The following is a 27,668-nucleotide window of genomic DNA, read 5'->3' on the forward strand; positions in this document are numbered from 1 at the left end:
TATATTTAGCATATATTTTCAATAATTATTTCATCAAAAGAAATAGAGAAATAGTATGAAAGCAAGAACCACAGTTGTCCAACATACAATAAAACAAAACCTGAACAACATTATGGAAAACAGATCCAGTAAAGCAAGAGCATATCTGAAAGGCATAGCCATGAAAATTACAATAGGACACCCCAAATAATAAGAATGCAGTGTCAAAAGTAAATCTGTTTCAATGCCTTTTAATCTAGAAACTTGGTTTGCTGTTTTTAAAAGTTTCAAATTTCACAATGCTGTTATTTCCCGATTACAAGTTAAATATCAACTTATAAAGATTATATTCACTTAGTACAGACCTATCCAAAATGACCAAATGGTTTTGTTCTACAATAGTTTTGATTAGAAACCGTATTGAATGACCTGGAAAACAAAAAAACACAACTAATGCTTAAGTGAGGTGTTTAGAAGAGTTGACATTTTAAGCAGAAAATACAGTCGAGTATTTTTTTCTTTGCATACAGCATGCAACTTTAACAATTCTCTACTGAATAGGAAAACATTTTCTCTCTGACAATGATTAACGTCTCCCAGGAGCATCCAGAAAGAAATTGAAATTTAATTTGTTTTCATTCACCAAGTACAAGTTTGAAAAGATAATTTGTCATTTCTTGTTTTAGAAAATTACACTGATATGTCTACGGGCAAGGCTGCTACATAAAAATTATGATATGGCATATATAAATGACACAGCAGGAAATTGAATGCCACTTTCTTCAGTAAGTTCTGTGTCTTAATATCTTAGGTTTTTCCTTTTGTGCATGTTTTATTATCCTAACCATATTTATGCATATCAGCAAATTTCCTTTTGGCTACATCTAAAAGGAAGCTGCTTATCTTAAAGCCCACAAAATAGACCAGAACTGATAATGGAGCTAACAGCTAAGGATGTGCCTGACATTATGGGCATCAAGGTTTGTGAGACAAGTAATACAGTTCATTGAAATTGCAGTAACTGGGCAAATTGTAGAGAGCTAAGATAGTACAGCACAGCTCTTCTAGCTATAGGCAATCCTTCAAGGCTCAGAAATGCACTTCTTACTTGGGCTGTTTGAAGATCAAAGGAAAACATTCCATTTGCAACATTCTCAGCAAAGGACAGCAGTACCAGGAAAAGCAGAAAGATACTGGACATGACATTATTTTTCACTACCAATCTCAGGAAAAAGGAAAAAAAATAGTATCTTTTAGCAATTGGACATTTTAATAAAGTGCCAGAAGAGTCAAGTACGCACACACACACCATTAGCTTGGTAGTATTCAGTCTTACAGAGTACTTAACAGAAGTAAAAGGTAAGCTTTTACTTCTATTAGGTGGCTTCTATATATCACTAAGGCCCAACTTCTAAAAAACATTTACGCCACTCAGATAGATACATACACTCACATGGGGGAATCAAGACTTTAGGGAATCTGACATCCTGATTAAAAACTGGAGGTCAGTGTGTTACATCAGCAGAACAGAGAATTTTCCAAAATTTCCAGAAGTTCCCTCTTCATAGTTAGATAGCTATTAGACTTGACAGTATAATGAAATTAGTGACTACATAACATTCTGTATCAAATGAGATTTAGAAAAAAATACAAGAAGCTATAAACTGTCAATTGTGTAGAAACCCCTAATAGTAACATTTATTCTCAACTTCCTCAGCTATAGTTTAGCTTCAAGTTTCTCCTTCAATGGGACAGTCCTGTTATTGCACTGTCCCATGGAAACTGATGATATACTAATGAGATTTACAAACTATGCTAGCAAAGATTTCAGCAAGACTTTTAACTGCTGACATTTCACTTATACCTAAAACGCTATTTTAAAATTTCTGTTATCTAAATGCCGTAGCTTATTTGCTCCTGTAATCACATGCAAAAAATCAACTGTATTACAATTTTAGGAGAATTCTCAGTCTAAAACAATATATAAACACTCAAATTTCTTTTTTTGTTTTACAGTACAGGAGATTTTTTTTTTTAAAAAAAGAGCATGATCTTAAAGTTAGCAAGATGATTTTCATGCATAAGGGATATAAACATAAATTGAACTTTTCCCCCAATCTAACAAACATATCCTTCTTGAGTGGTGGAGAACGTGTCATTGTCTCCTGTTGCTTGGCTTCTTATTTTTGATCATTTTAATTCTGAGAAACTCATCACCGAAGAGCCAAATTTACACTGCTTACTAAGTAAAAAAGTAAAAGGGGATTACTGACATCAGCAGAATGAAGATTACATGGAGTTGTAAGAGCATTATAACACACATATATTGTAAAATTGAATTTATTGTACACAAGCATTGTAAATTTTATTTGAAAATTTACAGGAGCTGTGAAATAGCTAGGCTTACAATAAAACTGCTAATTTCATTCTCCCAACACTATAAAATTTGTACAGGTAGAGACACACAATTAGCACTTAGCAATAAAGGGGAAAACCAAGTCTGTCAATCCCACAAAAATGCTACTGTAAATCTGAGAACATACTGTACATCTCACACACCTAATTCTCATATCTATTTATATCTTAGTTACATGTCATGTTTAGTCTTAGCTGTATGCCAGAAATGAACTAAATATTGCAAAGCTGATAAAATGTGTAGTATGCTTATATGATAAATGTCTCTCAATAAAATGTTTTATACAGGATATAGACAAACAGAAACCCAGAAAACACTTTTAGTAGTTGAGGTGACATCTCCTAGAATAGGTATTAGTTTTCAATAGTCTCAGGGAGGGAGAGTGGGAAGAAGAATTGTATCAAGCTAGTAATAAGTGTGCTCAACTGGATAGGTCCAGTCTTAAAAAGTGTAACTGTCATGGCACATTGGTTATTATGCGCACTGATCCTCTCATACCATCTGAAAAGTCCCTACAGCAAACTAGTCTCCCAAAAGTTGTATTCTGTGATGAAAGTATTATATTTTGACATTTTTATATCCCTTAGCAATCTTAATAAACTGCTAAATTTCTCTTCCCTCATGTGTGTTTTTGGTTTGTAAAAGATGAAGCATAATGAGAGCACAATAAAGCCCCTGAGCCTAAAAATAACATTTTAAGCCCTAACTCTAAATAACATTTTCCATGCTGATTCTACCATCACAGAAACTGGACAATTTACAAAAGCTGAAATTATATGCTTAGATCTAGAACCATCCCTGCCCTCCCAAATCTACTGTCAAGCTTATACTCTGAGCAGTGTGGGTTAATATACCATGCTTCTCAAAGAGCCAGTAAGATGTGCATTACAGAACAGATGGGCTAACTTCAAACTGAAGAGGAGAAAGGATTGAAATGCAGATGTGTTAAGGAGATTGCTGATGAAAGCTCACTAAGAAGGTGCTATACATTAAAAAGCAATTTAAGAAATCAGAATCAGTGTTTTAAAAATAGAAAAAAATAAGTTTCAATTACAGTGTACAGAAAACATACTGCATTTTAAACACAGACCTTCTTTTAAAAGAGCCAGAAAAAACTTGGAAGCCTTCCAGTGACTATTTTTCCCATAATTAAACCTTTTAGTATGTTAAAAGTCATTTTTTACATATATATATGCATGTACATGTGTGCATATGTATATATATATGACTCATATCAAAAACAAACGTACGTATAAACTTAGGAAAGGACAGAATATTTTGATTATTTTAATTTCAAATATTTTCGTAAGATGTTATAAACATTAAAAGCTTAAAGGTTAGACTGTATTCTGTTGTTTGCTTTGCAGCATCATTTCGCTGTAATCCACGCAAATGCCATGGTACGTCAGTAAACCCATCTTTGTACGTAAGTCTTTTTGTGCAAGAATGAAGTATTAATATTTTCCAGCTCTTAAGTACAATGAGCTTGCACGTAGTTGCCTATTTGCATTGCACTCTTACTTAAGAGGCTACCTCAATAGTAAAACAAAGCCCAACATGCTTATAATCCCCTTAGCATTCCTTGCAAGTGCCAGCTCAACAGCCTTCGAAAAGGCAGTCTCCTCTCCGTGCAAACCAGGAATGACACAAAACCAGGTAATGCAATCACACAGCTCCCGTCTTGACTGAGGCAAAAGGAGATAAGCATCCATAATAGTAAGGTATTTTTTACTTTAAATAGGGTCACAGTAAAAACAGAAATCAATAAACTTTGCCAGTAAGAAATGAATAGGGAAACTGTGGTTCATGACACCATTTTCCAACCTCAGACTGATTCGGTGTATGAGTTAAGTGACTTTGAAAGGCAAAAGCCCTTCAAACTAGCCTTGATATTTGAGTTACACAAGCTTTTGTTGTTGTTGTTTTAAACCAATTTCTCCATCTTGACAAATTGTAAAAGTAATGAGAACAAGATTATTTTTCTAGAACAGAGATCATCTTCCCTCTTTTATATGAGTTTATATGCATATGTACATGTATCTCCACTAACAAACCACTATAATTGCTATGTCCACTACACCATTAGTATTCCGAAGGTAGACTGTAGACCCCTGGAAAGCACTGTTGCTAGAGCTAAAAGCTACCACAGTGCATCCCCCAAGAAGTGAAGCAAGATTCAGCTTTCTTGTTATGCACCAACTGTATAGTTGACCTTGCACAATACTGCCTCCTGGCATCATCTTACCACAAAGTAGAGCTAGGAGAAATATTCTAAATCCAAATGTTTTGAAAAGTAGCACTACTTAACTAGATAGTGAGAGACCAAAGACTGTGTCAAATGTCTTTGAAAGCCAAGATAACAATAACCAGATAAAGATCTACTACTCTTCACAGCATACCTTGCTGCTCTAAGACAAATACTTGTGCAAAAATTTTTTTTTTCTATTTTTAAAACAAAAAATTATTCAATTTCTGGTTCTGAAATAATAAAAATGCTTAGGTACATTTATAAACCTTCCGTTATACTTGAAATTGTGCTGAAATAACTGTCATTTGAACTGTTCTCTAATGAAAATATGCTCCGGGGATTTTAACTACATGCACTCAAATAAAATGTTTTCATTAGAATTTTGAATTTAATGTAGTAACTTGTCAGAGGTCATATTTTTTTTTTTGGTTATTTCACTTTGCAAATGCAGACCATTATTTCAGACAATGGTATTTTTAGAAATGAGAAAAATCAAGAGACTAGTGTTTTATGGGCAACATCATCAGTAATTAAAATCAGAAAGACTTTTTTTTTTTATTCCGACAGTTGAAGTATGTATAGAGTATATGTTGATGTATGAAATTCAATCTTTAGAAGAGTGAATGTTCCCATTTTTACAAGAGGAGTTATATTTAATAAATTACAAAGTGAAACTCATTATTTCAAAAAACACTTTACAGCTTATTGTTCAAATCTCTGATACTGTATGAACTATAGAATTAATCTGCTTGTCTTGCTTGGCTTCAAAGGCAGCATCTTTGAATGTTTTTAATTATAAATCTGTATTTTTAAAATTAAAAATATATATTTTAAAAGTACCATCACAATTCCCATGTTGTAAAATATTATCAAGGAGATTCTGCCAAAAAACAGTAAAGGAAATACAAGCTGATTTTTAGGGACAGTAAACTATTAGCTTGAAGAAGATGATTACAGTGATACATTCATTAAATTGATTAGAACTTAGCAATTTGTCATATTTAAACCACTCGTAGACAAACGAGGCATACCAATTAAGCTGTTAGATATTTTAATCTTTATACAGGAAAAAAACAGCTTTATTTGTTCAAGGAACCACTTACAATCCCTATTCTTTAATTGTAACAATTTTGTTTGCATAGAGTCAATGTTAAGAAAAGGCTGAAAATTAATAAATTAGTACTGAGTCTCTTCTCAAAGAAATAAATATTTGATAGAGAAAATATCACTGAAATTTCAATTCTCCAACTATATAATACTACTAACTAATACTACCAACTACGTCATACTACTTTCAGAAGACAGGTCTTAAATAGGATATTAGCTGACAGGATATAAAAGGTTTTTTTTAATCACATTGAAATACATATTCTAATACTGCCTGACAAATCAAAGACAAAAATGTTAGGTCTAATTTAAAAGATATTTATATAGTGCAGCACTATAAAAGATTTTATATTTTCTTCTCATGTTAAATATCATAGACTGAGTAATTTTTGTTTTATTTCTGCTCAAATTTCCAACAAGTTTTGTTGTCTTTTAGGTGAAAGTGATTTTGACTGCAGCATTAGGTGGGAGGACCATAGATCCCTTGGTTCAATTTCATTTCCTGTAAGGTTATTTAATTAAACAGGCATCTTATCGTAAACTAATGGTTTTCTGGGAAGCATATTTCTATCCAATTAAGACTGACTGAAAGTCAGCATGTTTCTGTTGCATACATTTCAGGAAAATAATGAATTCAAGATACTAGTTTGAAAGTGCCTGCAACTAACTGCCATAAACCAGTGATACTTCTCCTATCATTTATTCAGTATGGAAACACTATATAACATGACAGCCTGATAGAGCCTTCCAGATTAAAACTGGAAGTTCTGTTAAAGTTGTATGACTGCTTACAAGATTTTTATCATGTAAAAGCTCTGTTATTGTGTCATTATGACGATATAGACCCTCACATACAGACTCCTTTGCCACCATCTCAACAGCTGTAAAAAACAAACAAAAAAACTCAATAGTTCTTAGAACTCCATCTCTTTAGCTTCATTTAAAGAAAAAAGTCATAATTCACAGAAAGAATAAAAAGATTAAGTAATAGATTCTAAATAGTTACTATACATTAAATTCCTATCCCCTAAGTTACTTTTATTCATTTTGATTTAGTTTACCATTTGTGTAGTTATGCCAAGAAGTAAAACTAACAGTTTTAGCCTCTTTGTATTAATGTGCACTACAAACTCAGCAATTTAGTATTTAAATCTTTATAAACCATATATTTGTACACAAGTTTCAGATAAGTATTTAAAGCATGTGATTGAGAAAGCAGAAGTTTTAAAATAATCTCAGGTACAATTTGACCCCATTGCTTACCTTCATTTTTTCACAATGGCAGCCATATTTTTATGATTGTATAAAAACATAATGGCATAAAACATTAGATAATCGGAGCAATGCATCACCAGACTGCTATTTCCAGTCTTCCAATACAAAGAAACACCCCACAGGATAAGATTTCCAAATGATTTAGGCTTATTTCTATTCCTCTAAGACACTGAATGCAGGTTCATTTTGGTAAAGTTTAAAATAACTTGGAAGCCCTCCCTCCTCCTTCCCCCATCACATTAAAAAAAAAAAAAAAAAAAAAAAAAAAAAAGCCCAAGCATCATTTAAAGGGCAAGAACACTCTTAAGAAGAAATTATTTGAATAGTAATTATAGTCCAGCTTTATATATTTTTTTAAGTTCATCATTATTTTTTTATTATGGAGAGTTTTTATTATGGAGAGTTTCTCCAAAAGCATTCAGATTCCTTTTTGAATATTCAAAATACCTCATTATCCAATTTACTATTTAGTAATAGACCTGATATTCCTTGCTGCCACAGATGGCATTGACATAGAGAAGGTAATATATGACAAAAATAAAACAAATAGGGAAAAAGGAAATAAGGTTGAAATGGCAAAACAAGGTTGAAAGTTTTATTCAAAATAGTATATGTACTGCACTACAGTACACTTAACAGTGTATAAGTACAGTATACTTAAATTATACATAGTGCTTCATAACAGAAAAACAATCAAAACTAAGACTTTGTCGTAGTTATCTGCCTTTTGAATCTACCTTAACATAATAATCTCTTTGAATTTGTATTTTCCACAGCAGAAAAAAGTTATGAAAAATAATCTGAAAAAAGCCACATATCAAAAGGAATGGGTAATTTGCTTCAGAGATCATCTTCTTCCCAAAATCATATTTTGCATATTTTTGTAAAATATATCTTATTTGATCTTCATAAATGATAAAACTAGTAGCTAAAGATATGATTAACCAGAGAAGATAATGTTATCACTCAAATTAATCAAAAATCTGAGCCTCTTCTGAAACTGTTCTGTATCCTCAAACCTAAGGCAATGCACAGAAATTTCCTTCCTTCTGACTCTTGACTACAGTAAATGCAATTAGGATAAGAAGAGAATGAATGAGAAACTTAATGCAAAAAGCACAGCACCACAAACTTGTCCAGTATAATTTTCAACATGTGAAAGAGGGAACTAACAAATCTACCCATGCTTAGGACTGCAATCACGATCATTCACAAGGCCTTACGTAGTAGTATAATACCAGAGAAATTCTAAAAAGCTAATAACTTAAGTGTGACTACAGAGTGTAGATGTTAAGATATTATATAGAACACAGTGTGAATCACCTGGGATATTATCTCAAACATGTAAAATAATATCTTGAAAACACAGGTTTATATAAACAGCATCAGTGTAAGCTCTACACAGTATAACAATGCACTTGCTCTTCTTACATCACTACAGTTTTATCTATCTGCACAGATTCATAAAACATGGCATTAAGGAGGTCTTGCTGTGCATACCAGATCTCATTTTGATAATGTATCATATCCTTATTGACCATCCATGTCTTTTCCAAAGTAGCAGTTATTAACTTGAAACAAATGAACCATATGAACTCCATTAAAGAATAATATTGAATTCTATGGCTAACTTCTAAATATTTCAACAGATTCTTCTCAAAATTTCAGATGTTCGAGTATCTCTTTACATTAAGTTTTCACTCGGTAGCATAAATGAGCCTTAATGCAAAGCCACACACTCCTAACAACTTTACTAAAAAAAAAAAAAAGCCTAAATTACATCACTAGTAACATCTCAAAGAGATGTAAGCAATAACAAAGAGAGTGCTACAGCTTGACAGCTTATTTTTTCTTTTAACTCACTACTTACTCAATGTATGCAGTCAGTCATCTTCAGAACTAAGTTTGAGAATACAAATATTCTGGTAGGTAGACAAATGTGGCTAAAGCTAGTAAATTCTCATTAATGCAGAAATGGAAAGATAAACAAAGGACATGGAGGTAAATAGGACCAGAGCCTGAGCTTAATGTTATCCACTTAATTAATACGTATTTTTAAAAGAAATGTGATATGTTCCAAGATAATAGCTCCTGAGCTGCTGAAACTATCCTTCTGAGCTAAGACGAGCAGATACATTGTAAAAAACATTCACACTCAGAAACGAAGAATTCAGATTTACACCAAAGAGAAAACAAACTACTATTGCTTATGCATGAGGTATAGCTTGATTACAGAATTTAAAAGGAATGAAAATGGCAAGAGATTTAAGGGGTTTGGGTTGCAATGGAAACCTTTTCCTCATGAAAAATAAAAAGGAAATTGTGTTTTCTTAACTTTAAAGTTTTCCAGGATAAACACAGGGAGATCTAACTCAAGAAGTCGAAAGGTTACTGAAAGATTACTGAAAGCTTTTGAAAACCCTTTATTTGGGATAAAAACAGCTTTTTTCAAGAAGTGCTTTAACTTACGTTTTAATACTCACATATTTGTGTCTCAATTATTTCTTGTGAAATAGGTTTCACCCTACTTTAAATAGCACATGAAGAAATATTATAGCAGTTTAATTTTGCTATTTTAAAAATTTCACCAAAGGTTACATTAAGGGTAGATCTAACCTAGCCTACCACTTGATCTTTTATTATTGAATCATGCCTCTGCAGCAACTTCTTTCCAGCTAAAGGATGTCAGTCCTTTCAGTTTCTGTTCATATAAGTTTTTTCCATGTCACAACTTTTTTTTCTGTGTCTTAACTGAACCAACTCACCCTCCTCTATCACGTTTTTGCAACAGAATGAGCAGCAGAATTAAAGTTGATTCATACCCTGCTGGCCTACAGTAACTAGCTCTGACTCCCTATTTCCTTGTAGAATTTCCCTTGATTTGGGACAAGTCGGTTTGTCCCTATGTCTCCATTCCCCATACTTAGAACAAATAATATTTTTCTATCTGACACAGGCATTTTAAGCATGAAAATATTCACACACTAGAGGACTAAGAAGGAAAACTCAGAGTCTAGCAGACAGGTACTCTAAGATCACCATCACAACAAAACTAAATTCAAATTTTCAAGGACAGTGCTGAAGTTAGTGAATCCAACCACTGAATCCTATGCTTTATTTATTTATTTATTTTAAACTAGCACATCAAACTAGCACACTACAACAAAATGCATCAAAACATGGAAAAAAAACATATAAAGCACATTCTGTAATTTATTCTGAAGCATATTGACAAGATCAAAAAGAAAAGGATCCTTGCTTAGTTCATGTAATTTTACACCTACAGAATTATGGCAAGCTTCATGACTAAATTATCCAAGAATGCTTGTGTGCTCCTTTTGTTTGAGACACAGAGCTGATGTTTTCTGTTGACAGAACTAACCAGTAACTAAATCCTAATTAAGTCTGTATGACCTGTGGGTGCTACAAAGCTCAAACATCAACTTCCATTGATTTATGTGTTATTTATATGTCTATGCTTTTCAGACTACTCAAACTAGTAAGATCAAAGCACATGAGAGAAATCTGGCCCAGGCCTTCGGGCTGATTCTGGAAGACAGTATTTTTCCTACTTAAAAGCATTTCTCTATAATAAGATCCTTGTGATGTGAACAAATTTTGAAACAAATCTGTATGCCTACCTCACTGTGCTTGGGGATCCCAAAAAAAAAGTGATCAAGAAGCTGAGTAAGAAATTGGAATTTACGCCTTCTATTTCCTCAGCTGTGGCCCATTTTGTTAAAATATTGAATACTTTAGGGAAATACTATTAAAATAGAATTGAAATGGTATTTATTAAGAAATTACATGATGAAACATTGGAGCGGGTGGGACACTAGATGAAGTTAAGTAGTGAAGTGCCATCCACACAAACCACGAAGGTACAAACCCTCAGAACCTAAAAGCAGTACCACTGTCCTCTTCAGTTCTAAGGTATTTAAAATATTTCCAGTTTTCTGAATTTTTCAGCTCTCTAGGATACTGTGATCATCAGGAAGGAAAGACAGTTGTAGTCCATCTCAAAACAGCACCAGAGAAGTACGGAACTTTGGTTAGTTCGCAAAAAATCCTGCAACTCTATATTACTGTAATTTTTCAGTTTTCTGTGAATTTAAATTCATAGGCTATTTTTAAGCACATATTCAGAAAAGCATTTCATGTTACACCTTTGGTGCACAGGGACACCCACACCCATGAGCGCATGGCGCTTTTTTATAAACTGTTCCATCTAAAATCTGCATCATTCTAAATGCAGCAGAAAATATTTTCATCCATTTGCACCAAAATTGACTGAAACACCAATGCAGTCAACTATACCTTATTTTAAAATGAACGTGTAGAGGAGCTTCCTCCACAAAACAATGATTTGCTTCTTTTGCTGCATGTCATTATTCAGTGACTTTCTATTCTGGGAATTGTACCTTTTTAATTCTTTTTTCTTAAAGTAGCAAACGCAAACCACCACTCTTTCTCCTAAATTTCTGTTTTCTAACATTTGCATTCTCCTTTTGGCTAGAGATCTTTCCTGTGTTTTTTAGTTGTAGATTTTTTCTTTCTTTTTTTAATTTTCCTTCAGGAAACTAACTTTTTAAAAGTGTTGGGTATTTATCTTAAATACTCTTAAAAACTTTGCTATTTTCTTTTAAACAAAACCAACCAAATCATCCATTTTCATCAATATTAAAATCCAAAATAAAAATAACCTTTTTTAAAAAATAAAATTCTAAAAATCTTCCAGAAATACTTTTAAGTGAAGACTGCAATGGGAGTTCTGGGAAGAATCTCTCAGCAGCAGTCATGGCTAGTTAGTTCATCTGGACAATCCTCAATTTAGGCTCAATTAGCAATTTTTGGTTGATCAAATCCTTTTAACTGGACCAAAAGTAACTACACGAGGGACAATGCCTTGGCAGAATGACTAGTAGGAGACGTAACTATAGAAACATCTATGGTCACTTATAAGTGAAGTCCTTGACTGCTGTTCCAAGTGCTCCAGCTGATGTTCCTGGTTCCTACCTTTCATCTGAGGTTGCTGTCCTTCAGCTGCTGTTTTCAATGCCTGCGGGATTCTTGATTGTCCCAAGGACACATATGCTGGTCCCAGGCTTTAAACCCACACACTGCCCTGCATTGCCTACACCTTGTCATCTTTTTGTACGTCCTGTTTCTCATTCTTTATTTAGGGGAATTTAAAAGTGTGTTTATTTTTTTTCCTGTTTCACAGAAAATTAACAGATCAGTAACTGTGTAATTAAAAGCTGTATTCTCTTTTCTTATCTCCGTTAATGAGCATGTGCCTCTTGAAGCAGACAGAGGAAAACATCATTTACTTAGAATTCCAAAAACTGTAACGCCAGGTGAGCAATGTAACCACACATATTTATAGGAAACACAGGAATGTCCACTCTAAACCGATGGCATAGGATTATTTTTTTCCCCTGCTCCATGAAAACCAGTACTTTTCACCACAGTGTTATATAAGTAACTATTTTCAGTTTAATATTTTTTCCATGGTAACTCTGCAGACAGTTTAAAATTAAAATCCATTCTATTGAACTGTGACTAAGTCTCAACCAAAGTAGGTACTATAGAATTAAAAATTTAATCTGATTTGTGTTGTTTCCAGTGCTTTTAAATTAAAAATGGCAATGAAAGCCTCAGGGAGATCATCTTAGCAGATAGTTATTCAAAGAACACTAAAACACTATTAATATTATAACATGGCCTTGGCACTATCATTTTAAACAAATGAAGGATAACAATAGAAACATTCAAGCTTAAAGGATCAAAGCATGTTCTCTTTCAAAGTTCTTTATTCAAAAGTGGAGGTAGAAAATCTCGATAGGATCTTACTGTCCTTGTAAAGAAAATAATCCACCTTGTTCTACAAACTTGCTATTGTTAATTGTTATTGATATTGTTATTCTGTTACCAATTGCTTTATTTTTGTTAATGTTTCACAAAAGGTTTTTTTCAATAATAATAAAAGAAGACAGCAACCAGAAGTCATGACTAAATTAGTCCGACTTAGTCTTAAGTCTACATGAATCTAAATATAAAATGATTACTATCAACATGCTTAAAAAGTAGTAAACTGTTAGATTGATAAATTTGATAAAACGAGTCGCTCATTGTTACCGGTATTGAGCCTTGAATGGTGACCAGAAGAAAATTTGTATGGAAAGCAAAAAAAAACCCAGAAAATCCAATAGGTTCCAATTTCTTCTGAAATTGAAGCAACTGAAAAATATTGTCATAACAGTGAGATGTGAAAACATATTAAAGTTTAATATTTTACATAAAAAGATTCAAAGAGATGACGTCAGTCATTATAGACTAAAGCAGCCCATAAAGCATGTCAATGCTGCTCAAGGCTTACTTACAAGCCCCAAATTTAGCATAAGTACTTAATCTCTATCGCTCAGGTTGCAGCCAGACTTTTATAAAAGTAAAAATAATCTCTCATCATGCAGTCTTTCAGTTTTCCAGACTTTGGTATATTCTCCATTATTGACTCTTTCAGACAAAATTTTGTCAGAGGATCTACTTAAGAAAAATTTCATCTCTGGACCCAGGATCAGTCCATCTTCTCACCGATCATTTTCGCAGAGATGTCAGTTTGCATTGTTCCTTTTCCTGAGACCAATATCCCCTGTGCTTGCCACCTCTTTCTTTTCTTGGATTACCTCCCTTTTAATGCAGATTTTCCAGCTATCCCCTTATTTCTGATGCTTTCAGAAGCTTGCTTTTCTGCTGGTATAATATCTTTTAGAAAGCAAGGAAGTGAGCACTGAAGAAGTTAAGAACACTAAGAGGACACTGAGAATATTCTCCAAACAGTCAGTGCAGGTCTTGAAGTAATTTTAAATCTTAACAGCACAAATGATGTTCTTCTAATGAGTCTCCTCCTCCTCATATGAAAACTTTGGGCCCTGGTTCCTTTGGCTACAGAAGAATGTTCAGAATCTTTCTTTGAAGAGCATTTATAGCTTTTAAAAATGTGTTTTCCTCACCACATTTAGTTAAAGTGTTGGCCTCTTGAGTGTTTGTTGAATATGGCCAACACGTCCTCAGGAATTTATTCCTTATGGCATAGCACATTGCGAGATGTGAACTTAGAAGAACTTAATTTCTTAGAATAATGCTGCAGGTATAAGTCTACAGTGATTCATATTTCAGACACTTCACAGATTGTCAATCAGACTGCCTCAAAATGATTTAGTAGAAGGAGCACAGTGGTGTGTGAATAGAAGGAGTAGAGGTGTGTAATGTTTTCCATACAAAGGCAAATAAAATGCAAACAAAATGAAGTGAGATTTTAAGCTTCCGAAAAAGATGAGAAAACAGGATACGATATAGGTTTGAAATCATAAACGAAAAGGTGCTTAAGAGATGTTATTTACCCATAACTAGCATTGTGTAAGCAGCTTAAGTCACACGTACTTTTATAGCAAGGAAATTCATATTTATGCTTCCTGATTGAGGAATTCTTTCTTGCTTTCTCAGGGAAGACCTAATCGTCCCTTAACTTGCTGCACAGTATACAAAGCAGGGTGTGTACATCCTTATCAAAGGGTAACCTGAGTTATTTCGCAATCTGAAGACTGTTATATTCAAATATTATGAGAAGAAAAATCTACACACGCCTTACCCTTAAATTACCTCTGAGGAAGAGTCCGGAATTTGAATATTTTATGGAACTATCCAGTTCTGCTCAAGCCATCTCTTACAGAATTGGACGATTTGGGCAGCCATTTAGCAGATGAAAAAGGAATAAACCTCAAATTCTCAACATAAATTTCCATTATTCTTAAATTATTCTTAACACCTTCAGCTGTGTTAAGCTTTTTATTTATTTATTTATTTTCAACCATTATATTTTTACACAGTTACATCCCAGGGCAAAAAATTATCTCCAATTATGGGAATATGGGAGTATGTACTAACAGGTGTTAATTCTGCTTTTATCCAGCTTAGTGACATGAAGGATAGGACACAGCATGTAATATCTGACTAATTTTCCAACCACTTAATAGAAATCACATCCTGGAAAGTAAAGAAAATTTCTAAATATCAGAGGAGTTAATATCTGGAATGACCTTTAAAAAAGTAAAAACATACACCTTTGAAGATAAAGTTTCACAGATTATGATCTCTCTTCTCTGAGAGGAGACTCAGAAGATGATGACTCAACTGACGAAATACATGAATTTTTCCTGAAGATTGATTTTATACTTCATTAAACTTGATATTTAACAAGGATCCATTCTTGCATGGTTTATAACAGCCAGTATTTATTTATAACTCTGAAATACAAAACTTCTTGAAGATGAAAAATAAAAGCACACTGTAAATTATCTGTGCTCTGTTTACTATAATATTTTGATTTTACTATAGAAATATTCTTCATTGAAACAATGTGCTTGCTTAAACTACAAGTGACACAGTGTAAGTGATCTAGTACATGTATGAAAAGGCGAATGATGAAGAGGTCTTCCTGTTTTCCTGATCTGCTAGAATAAGCAAAAAGTCCTAAAAAGTCCTAATGTCCTAAAAGCAAAACCCATCTCCAAGAAACTGTTACCTAATAAAGTATAAGTACCTCAGCTAATACTCAGAAATGGTTCTTGTCTTGAGAATATTGGGGCTACCCCCACTAAAACTTACAGCCCTCATTCAAATCTGGGTAGGATTTGCCTTTTGTGCTAAGGACAGATGGTGTGAATGCCAGCACCCCCACAAAACTCCAGAGCAAGACAAACACACCTATAAAGGAAGCACACTAGTCTCATGTGCTATTCCATACATTACATGCAGGAATTCATTCTATTTAGCAACAAAACTTATACTACTCCTTTTTACAATACAGAAGGGATGAGAGGAAAATTTGCCAGAGTTCTTTGTACATTCAATTTAACCAAAGAACAACTGCAAGGAACTTGGGATATATTTGGAATTTTTTGACAGATGAAAAGCAGCATAAATACAAATCAATACTTACTTAAACTCTTCTATAATTTCCACTTCAGGTTATGAAATGCCTCAAATAGTACAGTTGAAAAATAATGATTTCCACTGACCATACTGCAAATTTGTGTGTTATATAGCCATTGTACTAGGCTGAAATGCAATTGTTGGCAAAAAACAAAAACAAAACAAAATACATCTTATGCACCACAGGAATTCTAATTAGGAGTATTTCAAATCTCTGTTGTCTTGGAACAAAAATGGAACCAAGAACTCACCTCTCTTTTCTCTGCAGACTTCTTCCAAAAGTTGTTCTTGTTTTTTTATTTGTTTAAAGAGAGACTGATGTTCAGACTCCTTAACCTGTGCCAAGTGCTTGAGCTGTTCTCGGCTCTGCCTCAAGTAGCATCGCAGCTTCTTTTCCTTACTTTCTCTCTCCTTCACCTCCTCACACAGCCACTGAAGCTTAGTCTACATTTTAAAAAAAACATGGATTGTAAAAAGGAAAGAATTCTAATAAAAGTAGCAGGACATAAATGTTAGTTAGCAAATTGCCTTTGGGTTGTACACAGTATTGTTAGGCAGTAATATAAACAATAAATTGTTATGCCCAAATAGCTACCTTATTTGTAGCTATTGCTGTGTAACAATAATAAAAGAGCATTTTCAGCTATATTAAAGGGTATGGCTTGCCACTCAAAAAGCCTAAAAACACATACACACATTTTAGCTGATAACCTGCAAATGGAGAAGCCAGACACAGAATTTATATCAGAAGCATGAACTTTCCATATGTTGGAAATTCACATTGAATTAGAGTATAAATAGACCCCAAAAGATATTCCCTCCTCTCAGATAATCTTTCTCTTTCCATCCCACATTAAAGGAATTTGAGCATTCAGCTGCATCGGAAATTAAGTCACAGCAATCCTTTATGGTCAGCAAGAGGCAACATTTAAGATTCATTTAAGAGGGAAAAGGAAAAGAAAGCTCATAAATAAGAGAATTTATGATCAAATATAGTAAATCTAGCAGTAGTAAAAGAAGACCACAAATGTATATTAAAGATTCAATTCTTTAACTAGAAAAAAGTCCTGGCTGTCATTCAGACTCAAATATTAACAAACTCTGAACCCAAAAAGACAAAAAACATTATACTACAGAGGCCCAGGGCTCAAGGAAAGAAACTGAGATATATTCCACTTATTAACTATAGGTCTGTGCTTTTCTTTCTGAACAAGCATACAAACTCTCTATCCACTGAAGGCATGCTCCTGAAAAGTGTGACAGTCAACAGTTTGACAGTAACAAAGTAATTCTTCCCCTTAAAAATTTATGTAACAAAGGAAGATGGATAGAGACACTCATGAAATCTAAGCAATTTAAATATAGAGTACAAGGCACACAAAAAGTAAAATTAAAAAAAAATCCCTAATATGTTTTAAACTGCATGACATGGTAATCAAAATATTACTTGCAGATAGAAAATGTTATGAATAATACCGTCTGCAAGCTGTGTATTTAATACTAAATTTTCAGAAATGACTTCTGAAAAGTTATGTGTATATATGAAACAAATTTGTAGCTTTCTAGAAAGTAAAGCTATCTAGAGAGAAGGATCAATAAGCAGATGAAGCAAACAAGGCCAGTTCTGAAAGAGGGACAATTAGTAACCAATTCATTCTCAAAAACAGCTGACCATGCGAACAGAATACTTAATTATGTTAGGAAAAGATCGGTATCAAGAGAATTAATACAATTTTTCCATCCTTTGAACTAGATGTAAACAACTTGGATTTCAGAAATTTAGGAAAAATAAGACAATTGCAGCTTTTAAATATTCATTTGCAGTTGCAATGACCCAGAAACAAAGTGACTACTTACAGCAGCAAGATATTCTCAGATGTATTTCTTAAACAGCTATCTTTTTCACTTTTATGAGTATTTTTACTCCATATTTAGAACAAAAGCAAAAATAAACAAACAGACAAATGAAGTAAGGGACTAAGTTCTCATTCTTTCTAGTCTCACCTCTGGTAGCTAAGGAATTTTATCTGACAAATACAGATATGACGTGCTCTTTAACAGGTCTTTTCAATGCTATGTCAGTATCTATATAATCAAAATACTTCCTACATAACATTTCTCCTTTGATTCAAATTTTCTCTCTGCTACTTAGAGTGGCAGTCTCTCTTGGTTTATATGTTCTGTGAAGCCCATGTTCTGTAAAGAATATACATCAATCGTCTTCATCAATAAATTAGCTTACAAGCCAAAAATTAAATTTTTTCTTCAAGAGGTAGGGGTACAGAGTTGCAAAACGAAAAACAAAAGTTAGAAGTTACCAGTAATCCCTCTAAAGAAGCTCTCAAGCATGTACATATCCACATTATAGGATTCAGAAACTTGAAGTGAAGAGGGAAGGAAAACAGCTCATTTTCCAAGAATACACTCTAATACTCTTTAGAATTAATAAAAAACAGCCTTATTTCAAAAAATCATTTCTTGTCTTGTTATAACTCCAAAGGAGAAACTTAAATCTCCTGGCTACATTCTCATGTTTTTCTTATCCCAAAACAATTGACAAAGTGGGAAATGCTGACCTAAAGACTGCACATACATTAATGGAAATTTTTGCAAAAATAGCATTGCCGTTAATCCATAGGGGTACCTTTTGATAGAATCATTTGACAGATTTTACAATTGAAATAACAATCTGCGAGCACTAAGAGTGCTGTCAAAGGAATGCTTTTGTCTTTTTCCTTCTCCCCTTTGCCTTTCCAAAGGCTTTCTACTGAATAACTATAAACGTTGGATACTAGCTTATTCAGTAAGACTTGGCAATAATAATTCAGAAGGATTCATTATTACCTTTGTTTCTGCTAACCAGCGATGAGGATCATTCAGCAACGTAGGTGTAAGTGATATTGCCTATGGGGAATTGCGAGAGAAAGGAATAGGCACAGAAAAAGGAATTAGAAATATAAAAGCTTTTTTTGCTTAATAAAAACGCCAGATAAATATTCTCTGCTGATAATCCAATGCGGAAATCATATCTACAAGTGTTTTGAAAGAACTGCTTAACTTTGAATTACTTTAAATTTCTCTGCAGAGTCACGGGAAAGAACTTCACAAGCGGCATCAATTTCGCTTCCTATCATAGTTAGGATGGATTCCTGTTCCATTTCTAAATGATGCAGCTGATCTTTGAACTGTAGTCTGGCTTCATCCATCCTTCTCAGATGATCATCTTCACTGCTGATTTGTTTATCCTGGAGCAAAAGAAAAGCAAAACAAAGAAATTCTTACATTAATAACATACCAATACCTCTTTTTGTCTTAAACTCACACTGACCTCACTTGAGCACTGAGCTGAGATCCTTGCCAAGTAATATAATACCTTCTTATTCTATTCATGTCTTCCTCTCTTGACTGTCCTTACTAGCTTGCAAATCAGTTTTGTAGAAACTGCTACTGAACTCAAAATCATCAATCACAGAGCCCACTTTCAGAGTTAAAGCCATACAATACATCATAAAATTCCTTGTTATCAGTAGATAAAAACCTCACGAGCAACACTCTGCTTTTTGTCTTTTATTCTTAACATGTCAGAGGCATCCAGTTTCTGGCATCAAAAACAAAGATCCCTGAAACAAACCTGTATTTGCAGCAACCCATGCTTTCTCCAAGGAAAAGCATTCAAAGAATAATACCCAATAGGACAGTGACCAGCCAGAGGAAACTAAAGCATTTTATATTATGATCCAATGCCAGAATGACCACCAAATATCATGTAATACCTCTGTGAAATTCAGATTCACTTCCTTCATATTTAGGAGAAGTCTCTTTAACTTTTCTATATTCATAATTAATCTCATTAGGTTTTAAGATCAACACCTAGTGATATTGTGTACTTCATTTATAAAAACAAAATATGGAGCTTAAAATTAAATTGAAAAAATCTGAAAAGTCACAAAGAATCTGCGTCCATGAGCATCTGCTACTCTGATGACTGTTCAGTGGTCCATGAGCAATGAATGAACAAATCTCTTGTATTGGGCTAAGATAAATGATTATATCACAAAATTTAATTTTAAATGGATGAGAAATTACTAAATTGACATACAGCAGGGAGAACTTTACAGCTAAAGGCTCAGATATCCCTTTAAGAAAATGGGTATCATGGAAGTTGCAAGCAATTTCTTGCAGGATGCAAACTTTATCTTTTTTGCTTTAAATTTATACATCAGATTAAACTTGTCAAAGAAGAGAAACAATCTTCCAGTGTTGACGACAAAATCTCTATCCATGTGCAGAAATACTCACCTAAAAATCACGATGTTACAGAAGAAATTTAAGCTATAAAAAGCATTACATAAAATATATTGACATAAAGAAAAACATGAAAATGCAATGTTAGGGGACCAATTGTGTAAACCAAAAATAAAACATAAGAAAGCAGAAAAAGGCATTAAAAGATAAAACGACTTTGAGAACTCTGGATCCTATTAAAGGTAGTGAGAATGCAAGTAAATATTTGACAATACAAATGGAGAAGCTGAATATTAAGCAACTAGATAGGCATTTATCTCTAGAAAAATGAAACAATGATGAACAGTAGCAGGATCAAAATGTCTTAGGAAAGTTTGAAAAAAGTTTGCCATATTTTAAATATTCAAGCAGGAGAATTTTCATAAAATTATACATAATTATATAAAAATATAAATAAGAAATAAGAATTTGGTTAGATATTTGTTACCCACATCAGATTAAGGAACACAACAGAACCAATATTCCTGTCCAGTTTTTTGAAGGATACAATCCATGTCCTAGCTAAAGCTCTTTTGTCTCATTGACATTATATTTATGCACATTCTTTAATGTGTGCATGTTTGGGATTTTTTTTTTGTATTTTTAAATAAATTCACTATCTATTTAGATATTTATTTGACATTTGAATAGAGCTGTGAGACTAACAAGTTACAGCTAGAAAAACAGGTACACTTACCTTTTCCTCCAATTCTTGTTTTACAAACTCGTATTTTTGCCTAAGTTTAATATTTTCCTCTTCATTCTGAGTTAATTCTTCTGTCAACTTATCGCACTCAACTTTTATTTTTTCCAGTTGCCGATACTGAGCCTTGACTATGTTTTTCTCTTCTACAAGCTCCATCTGATGATAACAGGAGAACAAAGACAAAGACAGTATTTGAGCAATTTTAAAACATTCCCAGATTGCAGAGCATCAAGTACATGGGACACAATTAGGGGTGAATAATTTTATATAATTTTTTAACATTTAAGTTATAGTAAGTCCAATCATTTGTAAAAAGACACAAGATATACATCAACTAAGCAACTCATACAGCCAAAACGTGTGTATGCTATGACTTCATTTGACTTATTTGTGATTAACTATTATAACAACTTATTAGTGCCATCGACAAAGTTAAATGATATGGATTTTTCCTTTACAATTTAGAGATATCATGTACGTTATCTGAAATGTAACCTAGAGTCCAAAACAAGATTGATCATCTTAAAGGAATGCTGATGCCTGTCTGGTATGCTGCAAAATTCTGCACGGCCATTCAAGTCCAGCACCATTCAACATTTTTAAGAGCAAAAAAATAGAAGTCTCAGATTCTGCAGTATAACTCTGCTACACTCATCAGCTGACATCACCTTATGAAGCTTAGTGTTTACACAACTTTTCCACTACCAAATTCATCCGGAATCAGGAAGTCTAAAGCTGTGTCATTTCATTTTAGAGCTATTGAACTTACATTTGCAAGGAAAAAGCTTCAAGGAGTTTGTATTGTTAATTTCTACAAATCTGTGTTTTTAGGCCTATTTATGTAATGAATATCAGGTAATGATAATCACTGAAAACTGACTGAAACGGGCAAATTTGTAAAATTCATCACATTAGCTATACAATACTAAAAAAAAAAAAAAAAAAAAAAAAGCTAAGAAGAAAATTAGGCATATATTATTTGAAAACAATTTTGTATTAGGGTATTGTGGGACCCGGTTACACAGAAAAATAAACCTGTGGGTTAAATTCTTCCCTGAGGAAAAATAAGTAATTCTCTTCTTCCAATTACACCTTAAATATTAACTTTATAGACAAGAAACAGAAGGGGAAAAGTTTTATAAGTTAGGTTAGAAACCGGAGCTAATGTGAAGAATAAAATCTCCTCCCAGGAGCATTTTAAAGGAAGAACTTGGGTGTCCATAAAGACAAGACTTTAATGCCTAAAATGTTTGCTATGAATACACCCATAAAGGCATGCTCTTCAATCCTTACTGAGGGTAACTGTGCTATATAGAATATGCAGACAGTGCAGCATTGCAGAAAATCAGAGAAAAGTAAAGCAGAAAGTATCATGCAGAGCATGCAAGAAAGAGCTGTAAGGGATCAAACAGCACTTCTTTTCACAGGCTGAGCAGTTAGTCTCTTTACAGCTCACTCAAATTTCTACTTGAGCTAAGGCTTTGAGTCCTAGGTCCATTACATTTTCCCTTTACTCCCTAAGTCCCTCTTAACCAACCTTTATAGTTAAGTTTTCATTATTAACAAACTTTGGTAGAATGTAACAAATTTTGCCAAACTTCTGTACATGCTGTTGGGAAAAGGCTGAGGCATAAAATAAGGTCAAGACAGCCGTTATAATAGCAAACAACAACCATTTTCTGATCTTAAAAAAACCTCTTACCAGTCTGATACTGAGTTTTACAAACAAAAGTTTCTGCTAGATTTCCCAAAACTCACTCTTCAAAATGACAATAATTAAAAACTGTTTGATTAAAAAGCATGCCAAGTTCACCTTAACTTGGAAGAAAAATTTGCCCATAAAAGTAGAACTCAATTGCAATGAGTAATTCAGGAAAAGAAAAGAAAAAAAAAAAAAAAATCACCAGTGCAATGATTTGTGCTTATCAGACAGCCCCACAGGTTGATGAGGTTATATCTTTCACTATGCTTATAGCCAGCCTTTGATAAATATCACACTTTGTCATTTTGTGCACTCATAAAGTTGCCTAACCTGCTATCTTACAAAATCCATTTCCCTCAACTCTTCTATTATTTTCTGTTTTGTAGACACGGAGCTGTAAAAAATGCACAAAAACTGAAAGTTCTAGGGAAATCATGTTTTTGTAAAAGAAACATGGAAGTGTGCTTTTTTAATATCATGTTTTGGTAACATCCAGTATGAATATTCAGACCGCCGTCATCATGGATCACATTTTGGTTACTTTTGAACTAGAAAAAGCTTTTGACCTAGACTTATTACCAGTGTACACTTTTACCATCAACTTCCATGATGACCTGCAATAGAATACAGACATTAAAATATTTTAAGTCAGTACTTTGTTAACTTAATCACTCAATAGAGGAAAACGAAGTGGCAGTATATTCAGAATACCTTTAGCATCCTAATTTGGGCCTCTGCATCTTTTTTTTCTTGCTTCAGGAGCTTCATGAGCTCTTGACTATTATGTTCATGTTTGATTTTAACGTTCTGTAACTCTGACTTAAGATCTGCCAATTCCTGCTGATGAACTTCTCTTTCCATCTTCAGTTGCCTGTTAGCTGAAGTCATCTCGTGATGTTTAGACTCCTGCTGTTTCTGGAGATCAGAGAGGCTCTTGTGTAATTCCTTTTTGGCTTTCTCTTCTTCTGCTATTCTGTTTGTTAGTTCCACACGTATCGCACTCAAGTTTTTTACATCTGCTTGCATTTCTAAGAGTCTTTCCTGATCTTTTTCATGGATCAAGTTAGTGGTTGCAAGTTCTCCTTCTAAATGTTTCTTTTCAACTTGCATCTGATTTTGTACAAAGACCTGCTTTTTTAACTCATTCTCCAACTTATATACAGTACCTCGGACTTCTTTGATTTCCTCCTCAAGAGATGCCTGGTGAGACTTCATCTCATTCAGCTTTACCTCTTTGCAATGGAGTTCCTCTTCCTGCTGGGCCCTCTTTGTAAGCACATCATTCAGTTCCTTCTGAAGATTTTCTATTTGGTGAATAGCAGAGAGAAGCTGACTTTTGAGATCATCTTTTTCTTTCAGGGCCTAGAAAATGAGAAAAACAAATCCATTGTATATATAGTAATTAAGGAAAATTGTTGGAAGCTTCCAAGAAAGTAACACACTTTGCTCTGTGAAAATACAAAACAATTACTTGTTATGAGCTCAACTCACATGTATGCAACATTTCTTTAAAATTTAGGCATAGAACAGGTGTTCTTGAAATTAGATCTGTGCTTAACTGACCTAGCCTCCTGAGCTGGGACTTTTTTTTAAAACTTTTTGTTTGAATCAAGATGGAATTTACAGTACAGCTGCTATAATAGAAGTGATAAAGAGACTAGAAGATATTTTTCTGATCCATCATCCAAAGTATTGTTTTTTAAACTAGATTAAAAGAATTTTATACTGAATTTTACTATCTCTAGAAGGCATATTTCTCCCTTAAAAGACAAACTTACTTCAAATAATCTAGGACAAAAAGCAATTACTTTTAAGATACGGCAGTTTAAAAATAATAAAGGAATTTGTAACTATCCCAAGAATAATCAACGCAGATGTAAAAATAAGAAAGTAAGGATATGGAGTAACAATTCTTTTTTTTTTTTTTCTTTGTAGGGGTGGTGAAGGAAGAGGGGAGAAAGAAGAGGTATTGCCTCCTCACCTAAGGAAAATACCAATTTTTCAACCTTGCAATAAACAATCTGCAAACATTTCGAACATCTCTTCAAAGTGCAGACCACTCCTGGAATCCAATTTTGAAAGTTTGCCAACACCTCCTTGAAGGTCTGTGTCAGAACCAAGGACATCACAAGCATCTCTTCTCTCGCCTTTTTTTTAAAAATATTTTTTTCCCTCAGACATTGAATTGTCTATATATTTCAAAGCCAGCTAAATTACATTCATCTAGTTCACTGAAGCTTATCACAAAACTGCTCATCTAGATGGCTTATACCTTATATAGAAACAGTCTGTGATATTGCAGAGGACATGAAACGTTGTTTGCGTTTTTTTCCTCTTCCATAATGACTTGCAGTTTATTCGATATTCTATATCCTCCAATAAAGAGATGTTCTTCAGATGTGAAGAACTTATCTCAAGCTTATTGTCAACAAGACAACAATCTTTTAGAATAAGAAAAAAGATTGAAGCTATTTTTTAAATGAAGATAAAACTAAAACAACTGCATTTAACATTTGTATGCATTTCTTGTAGAAAATGTTAAGAACACAGGAAAAAAAAAAACATGCCAATGAACTTTATGTAGCAAAACTAAATGAAATTCCAGTCTTGGATAGCAGGATAAATTGACATTACAAAGACTCTGTGAGTCTATGCTTTTAGATGAACACTGGTTTCAGAGCCTTTGAAGCTCTCTGCTTGTTTTTCCACAAGTTTCTCTCCTCTACTCAGGAGGAGAGTAATTCCTCTAGTTTCAGGTAAGGATTAGCCCCATTGCAGCCTCTCCTGTAGTCTTGCTTGCATGTACTGGACACATACCAAGCTGAGAAAATACTATTAAATCAGACAATATAGAATGAATGGAAACTGACCACACTTCACAACTTATATCTACTGGAAATTACAATCTTTGAGTAAGACAGAGCAGATCAGGTCTATCAGATTTAGTAACTTCCAACTTCCAGTAACTACCATATACAGTAACTTCATGACACCTGAAAATATGTAAAAAGGGGTGCAGGACACTATAAAAATTATTTTAGGCCATACAATATCATACACTTCACCAGCATGGCATGTGGATTTAGAACGCTGATGACACGAAGCTTAGCACTATCCTGGCCATAATAAGAGCAGACATCTTTTGACCCAATCACTGGAAAATACAAAGAAGCACAGATTCACTGCAAAGAGAATGATGGTTTGACACGATGCATAACTTGAACCTGGGTTATAGCTTAATGTGACTAAAAGCTTACGAAAACATGTGGCACAACTTCCTCACAAAAGTTTACTAAAACTGAGCTAAATACTTATGCAGTTAATGCCTAATATAGAAATCAACATTAGTGAAGAAACTTTCATTTTTACAAAATAGGGCTTTCATTAAGGGAGAAGACTGGAATAAATAGCAGATAAAACAAAGAATTTGGAACTTCATACTTGAGAGCTTTCATCTCAGATCAATAATAACTAAAAAATTGCCATTGATTAGCTGGTTTGAAGTCTCCCAAGAAGCTTCAACTGTGAATTTAAGATGGACTGTGAGTCACAGTTTACATAAACTCCATATCTTTAATTCTAAACTAAATATAAAGGGTACAAAAAAATGAAAAATAGTCACAAATATTGCTCTCACCTGACTGTTCTTGTTCATCAGATCACTGATTGTTTCATTTTGTTTTTCCATCTCACGATCTAGCTTCTTACATTTCAACTTCCACTGTCTGATGGTTTCTTGTGCTCTCACCTTCAAGTCCTCTTTTTTCTTCTCTGTCTCTAACCTAAGTGCCTCTGACCGCTTGAACTCGATGAGGTATCGCTCTGCTTCCTTGGCGCTCTCTTCAACTTGCTGAGCCAGCTCAGCAGACTGGAGCTCTGTTTGCCTACGTTCATTTTCACAAGCTTTGTAGGAATTCTGTATTTCCTTCATCTGGTCCAGCATTTTCTGCTGCTGCTTTTCCCTATTTTCCAGGTCAGATATTAACACCTGAAATCATTGTAGCAAATCATGAAAATCCAAACCTTAAAGATACACACTGTGAAGTCCTACCAAACAATAGACAGTGATGCTTAAATTACATTCCTATCAAATATAGAAAAAGCACAAAAGATGACTTCTGACCATCAGTGAAATCACTGCTAACCTACTGGATCTCCCTATCTGCAGTGGTTAAAAAAAAAAAAAGAAAAGAAAAAAAAAAAGAAAAAGAAAAGAAACACAGATTTTCATATTATAAAGTAACATCTGGCACAACATTATCATGCTACATTTATAGCAATAAATTGTTCCTTTATCGCATATTTATTATTGTTCCTCCTCTAGTTGTTCATTTCATTGACAAGAAGGAATCACTGACCAAGATCCTACTATGTTATGCGCAAATACAGAATAAAACAAGAGGTACAGCAATAAAAACATACAGACAAGAGAAAAGAAAAATAGCAAGGAAAGAAAGCAGTTAGCAGAACAGAAATTTGCAGCATATGCACTACCTGTCATGAACTTACAAAGAAGCATCAGCATGAATAAGGATATTATGGAAGGATACGAACACCAAGAGACTACAGTAGCTTGGATGTTTCTAGAACAAAGTGCAAGAAATCAGCTTGAAATGCAGTAAGTGTATTAGAGTTAGTAGCATTGACAGCTGATGAGCAGGATCATGAAGAAGTGATCTCTCAAAACTGAGTGGAATATGTTAGAAAACACACCCACACAAAGGCACACCCATAGAGAATGAAGCCAAATATTTTAAAAAAATGAAGTGGCATATAATGAACATCTGGCTTTATTTATGAGGAAAGTCTCAAAGTCAGGAGACCACGTCCTCCACGAACCTTCCACAAAAGCATACTCTGAAATCAGTTATTGAAGTTTTGTTACCAAAATTAAATTTTATTAAGCGCATCAAGTAGAATTTTATATTAGCACTTTGTATTTCAGGTTCATTCAGGC

At 33.6% G+C, this 27,668-nt stretch overlaps 1 protein-coding gene across 1 annotated transcript in view; it reads right to left on the bottom strand.

Moving 5' to 3' along the window:
• The window catches only part of CEP128 (centrosomal protein 128), a 92,441-nt gene that overhangs the window by 35,203 nt on the left and 29,570 nt on the right, over positions 1-27,668 (bottom strand). Inside the window, exons 12-17 of the mRNA XM_088529347.1 lie at positions 26,349-26,699; positions 23,423-24,073; positions 21,001-21,165; positions 19,088-19,264; positions 18,864-18,923; positions 16,271-16,463 (exon numbers count right to left, since the gene is read on the bottom strand). Of these exons, the coding sequence (XP_088385473.1) occupies positions 16,271-16,463; positions 18,864-18,923; positions 19,088-19,264; positions 21,001-21,165; positions 23,423-24,073; positions 26,349-26,699 (1,597 nt within the window). The remainder of the gene's footprint in view (positions 1-16,270; positions 16,464-18,863; positions 18,924-19,087; positions 19,265-21,000; positions 21,166-23,422; positions 24,074-26,348; positions 26,700-27,668) is intronic.

Source organism: Tinamus guttatus, unplaced genomic scaffold, assembly GCF_059628265.1.
Source record: "Tinamus guttatus ecotype Peru unplaced genomic scaffold, ASM5962826v1 Tinamus_guttatus_pri_ptg000327l, whole genome shotgun sequence".
NCBI classification, from domain to species: Eukaryota; Metazoa; Chordata; class Aves; order Tinamiformes; family Tinamidae; genus Tinamus; species Tinamus guttatus.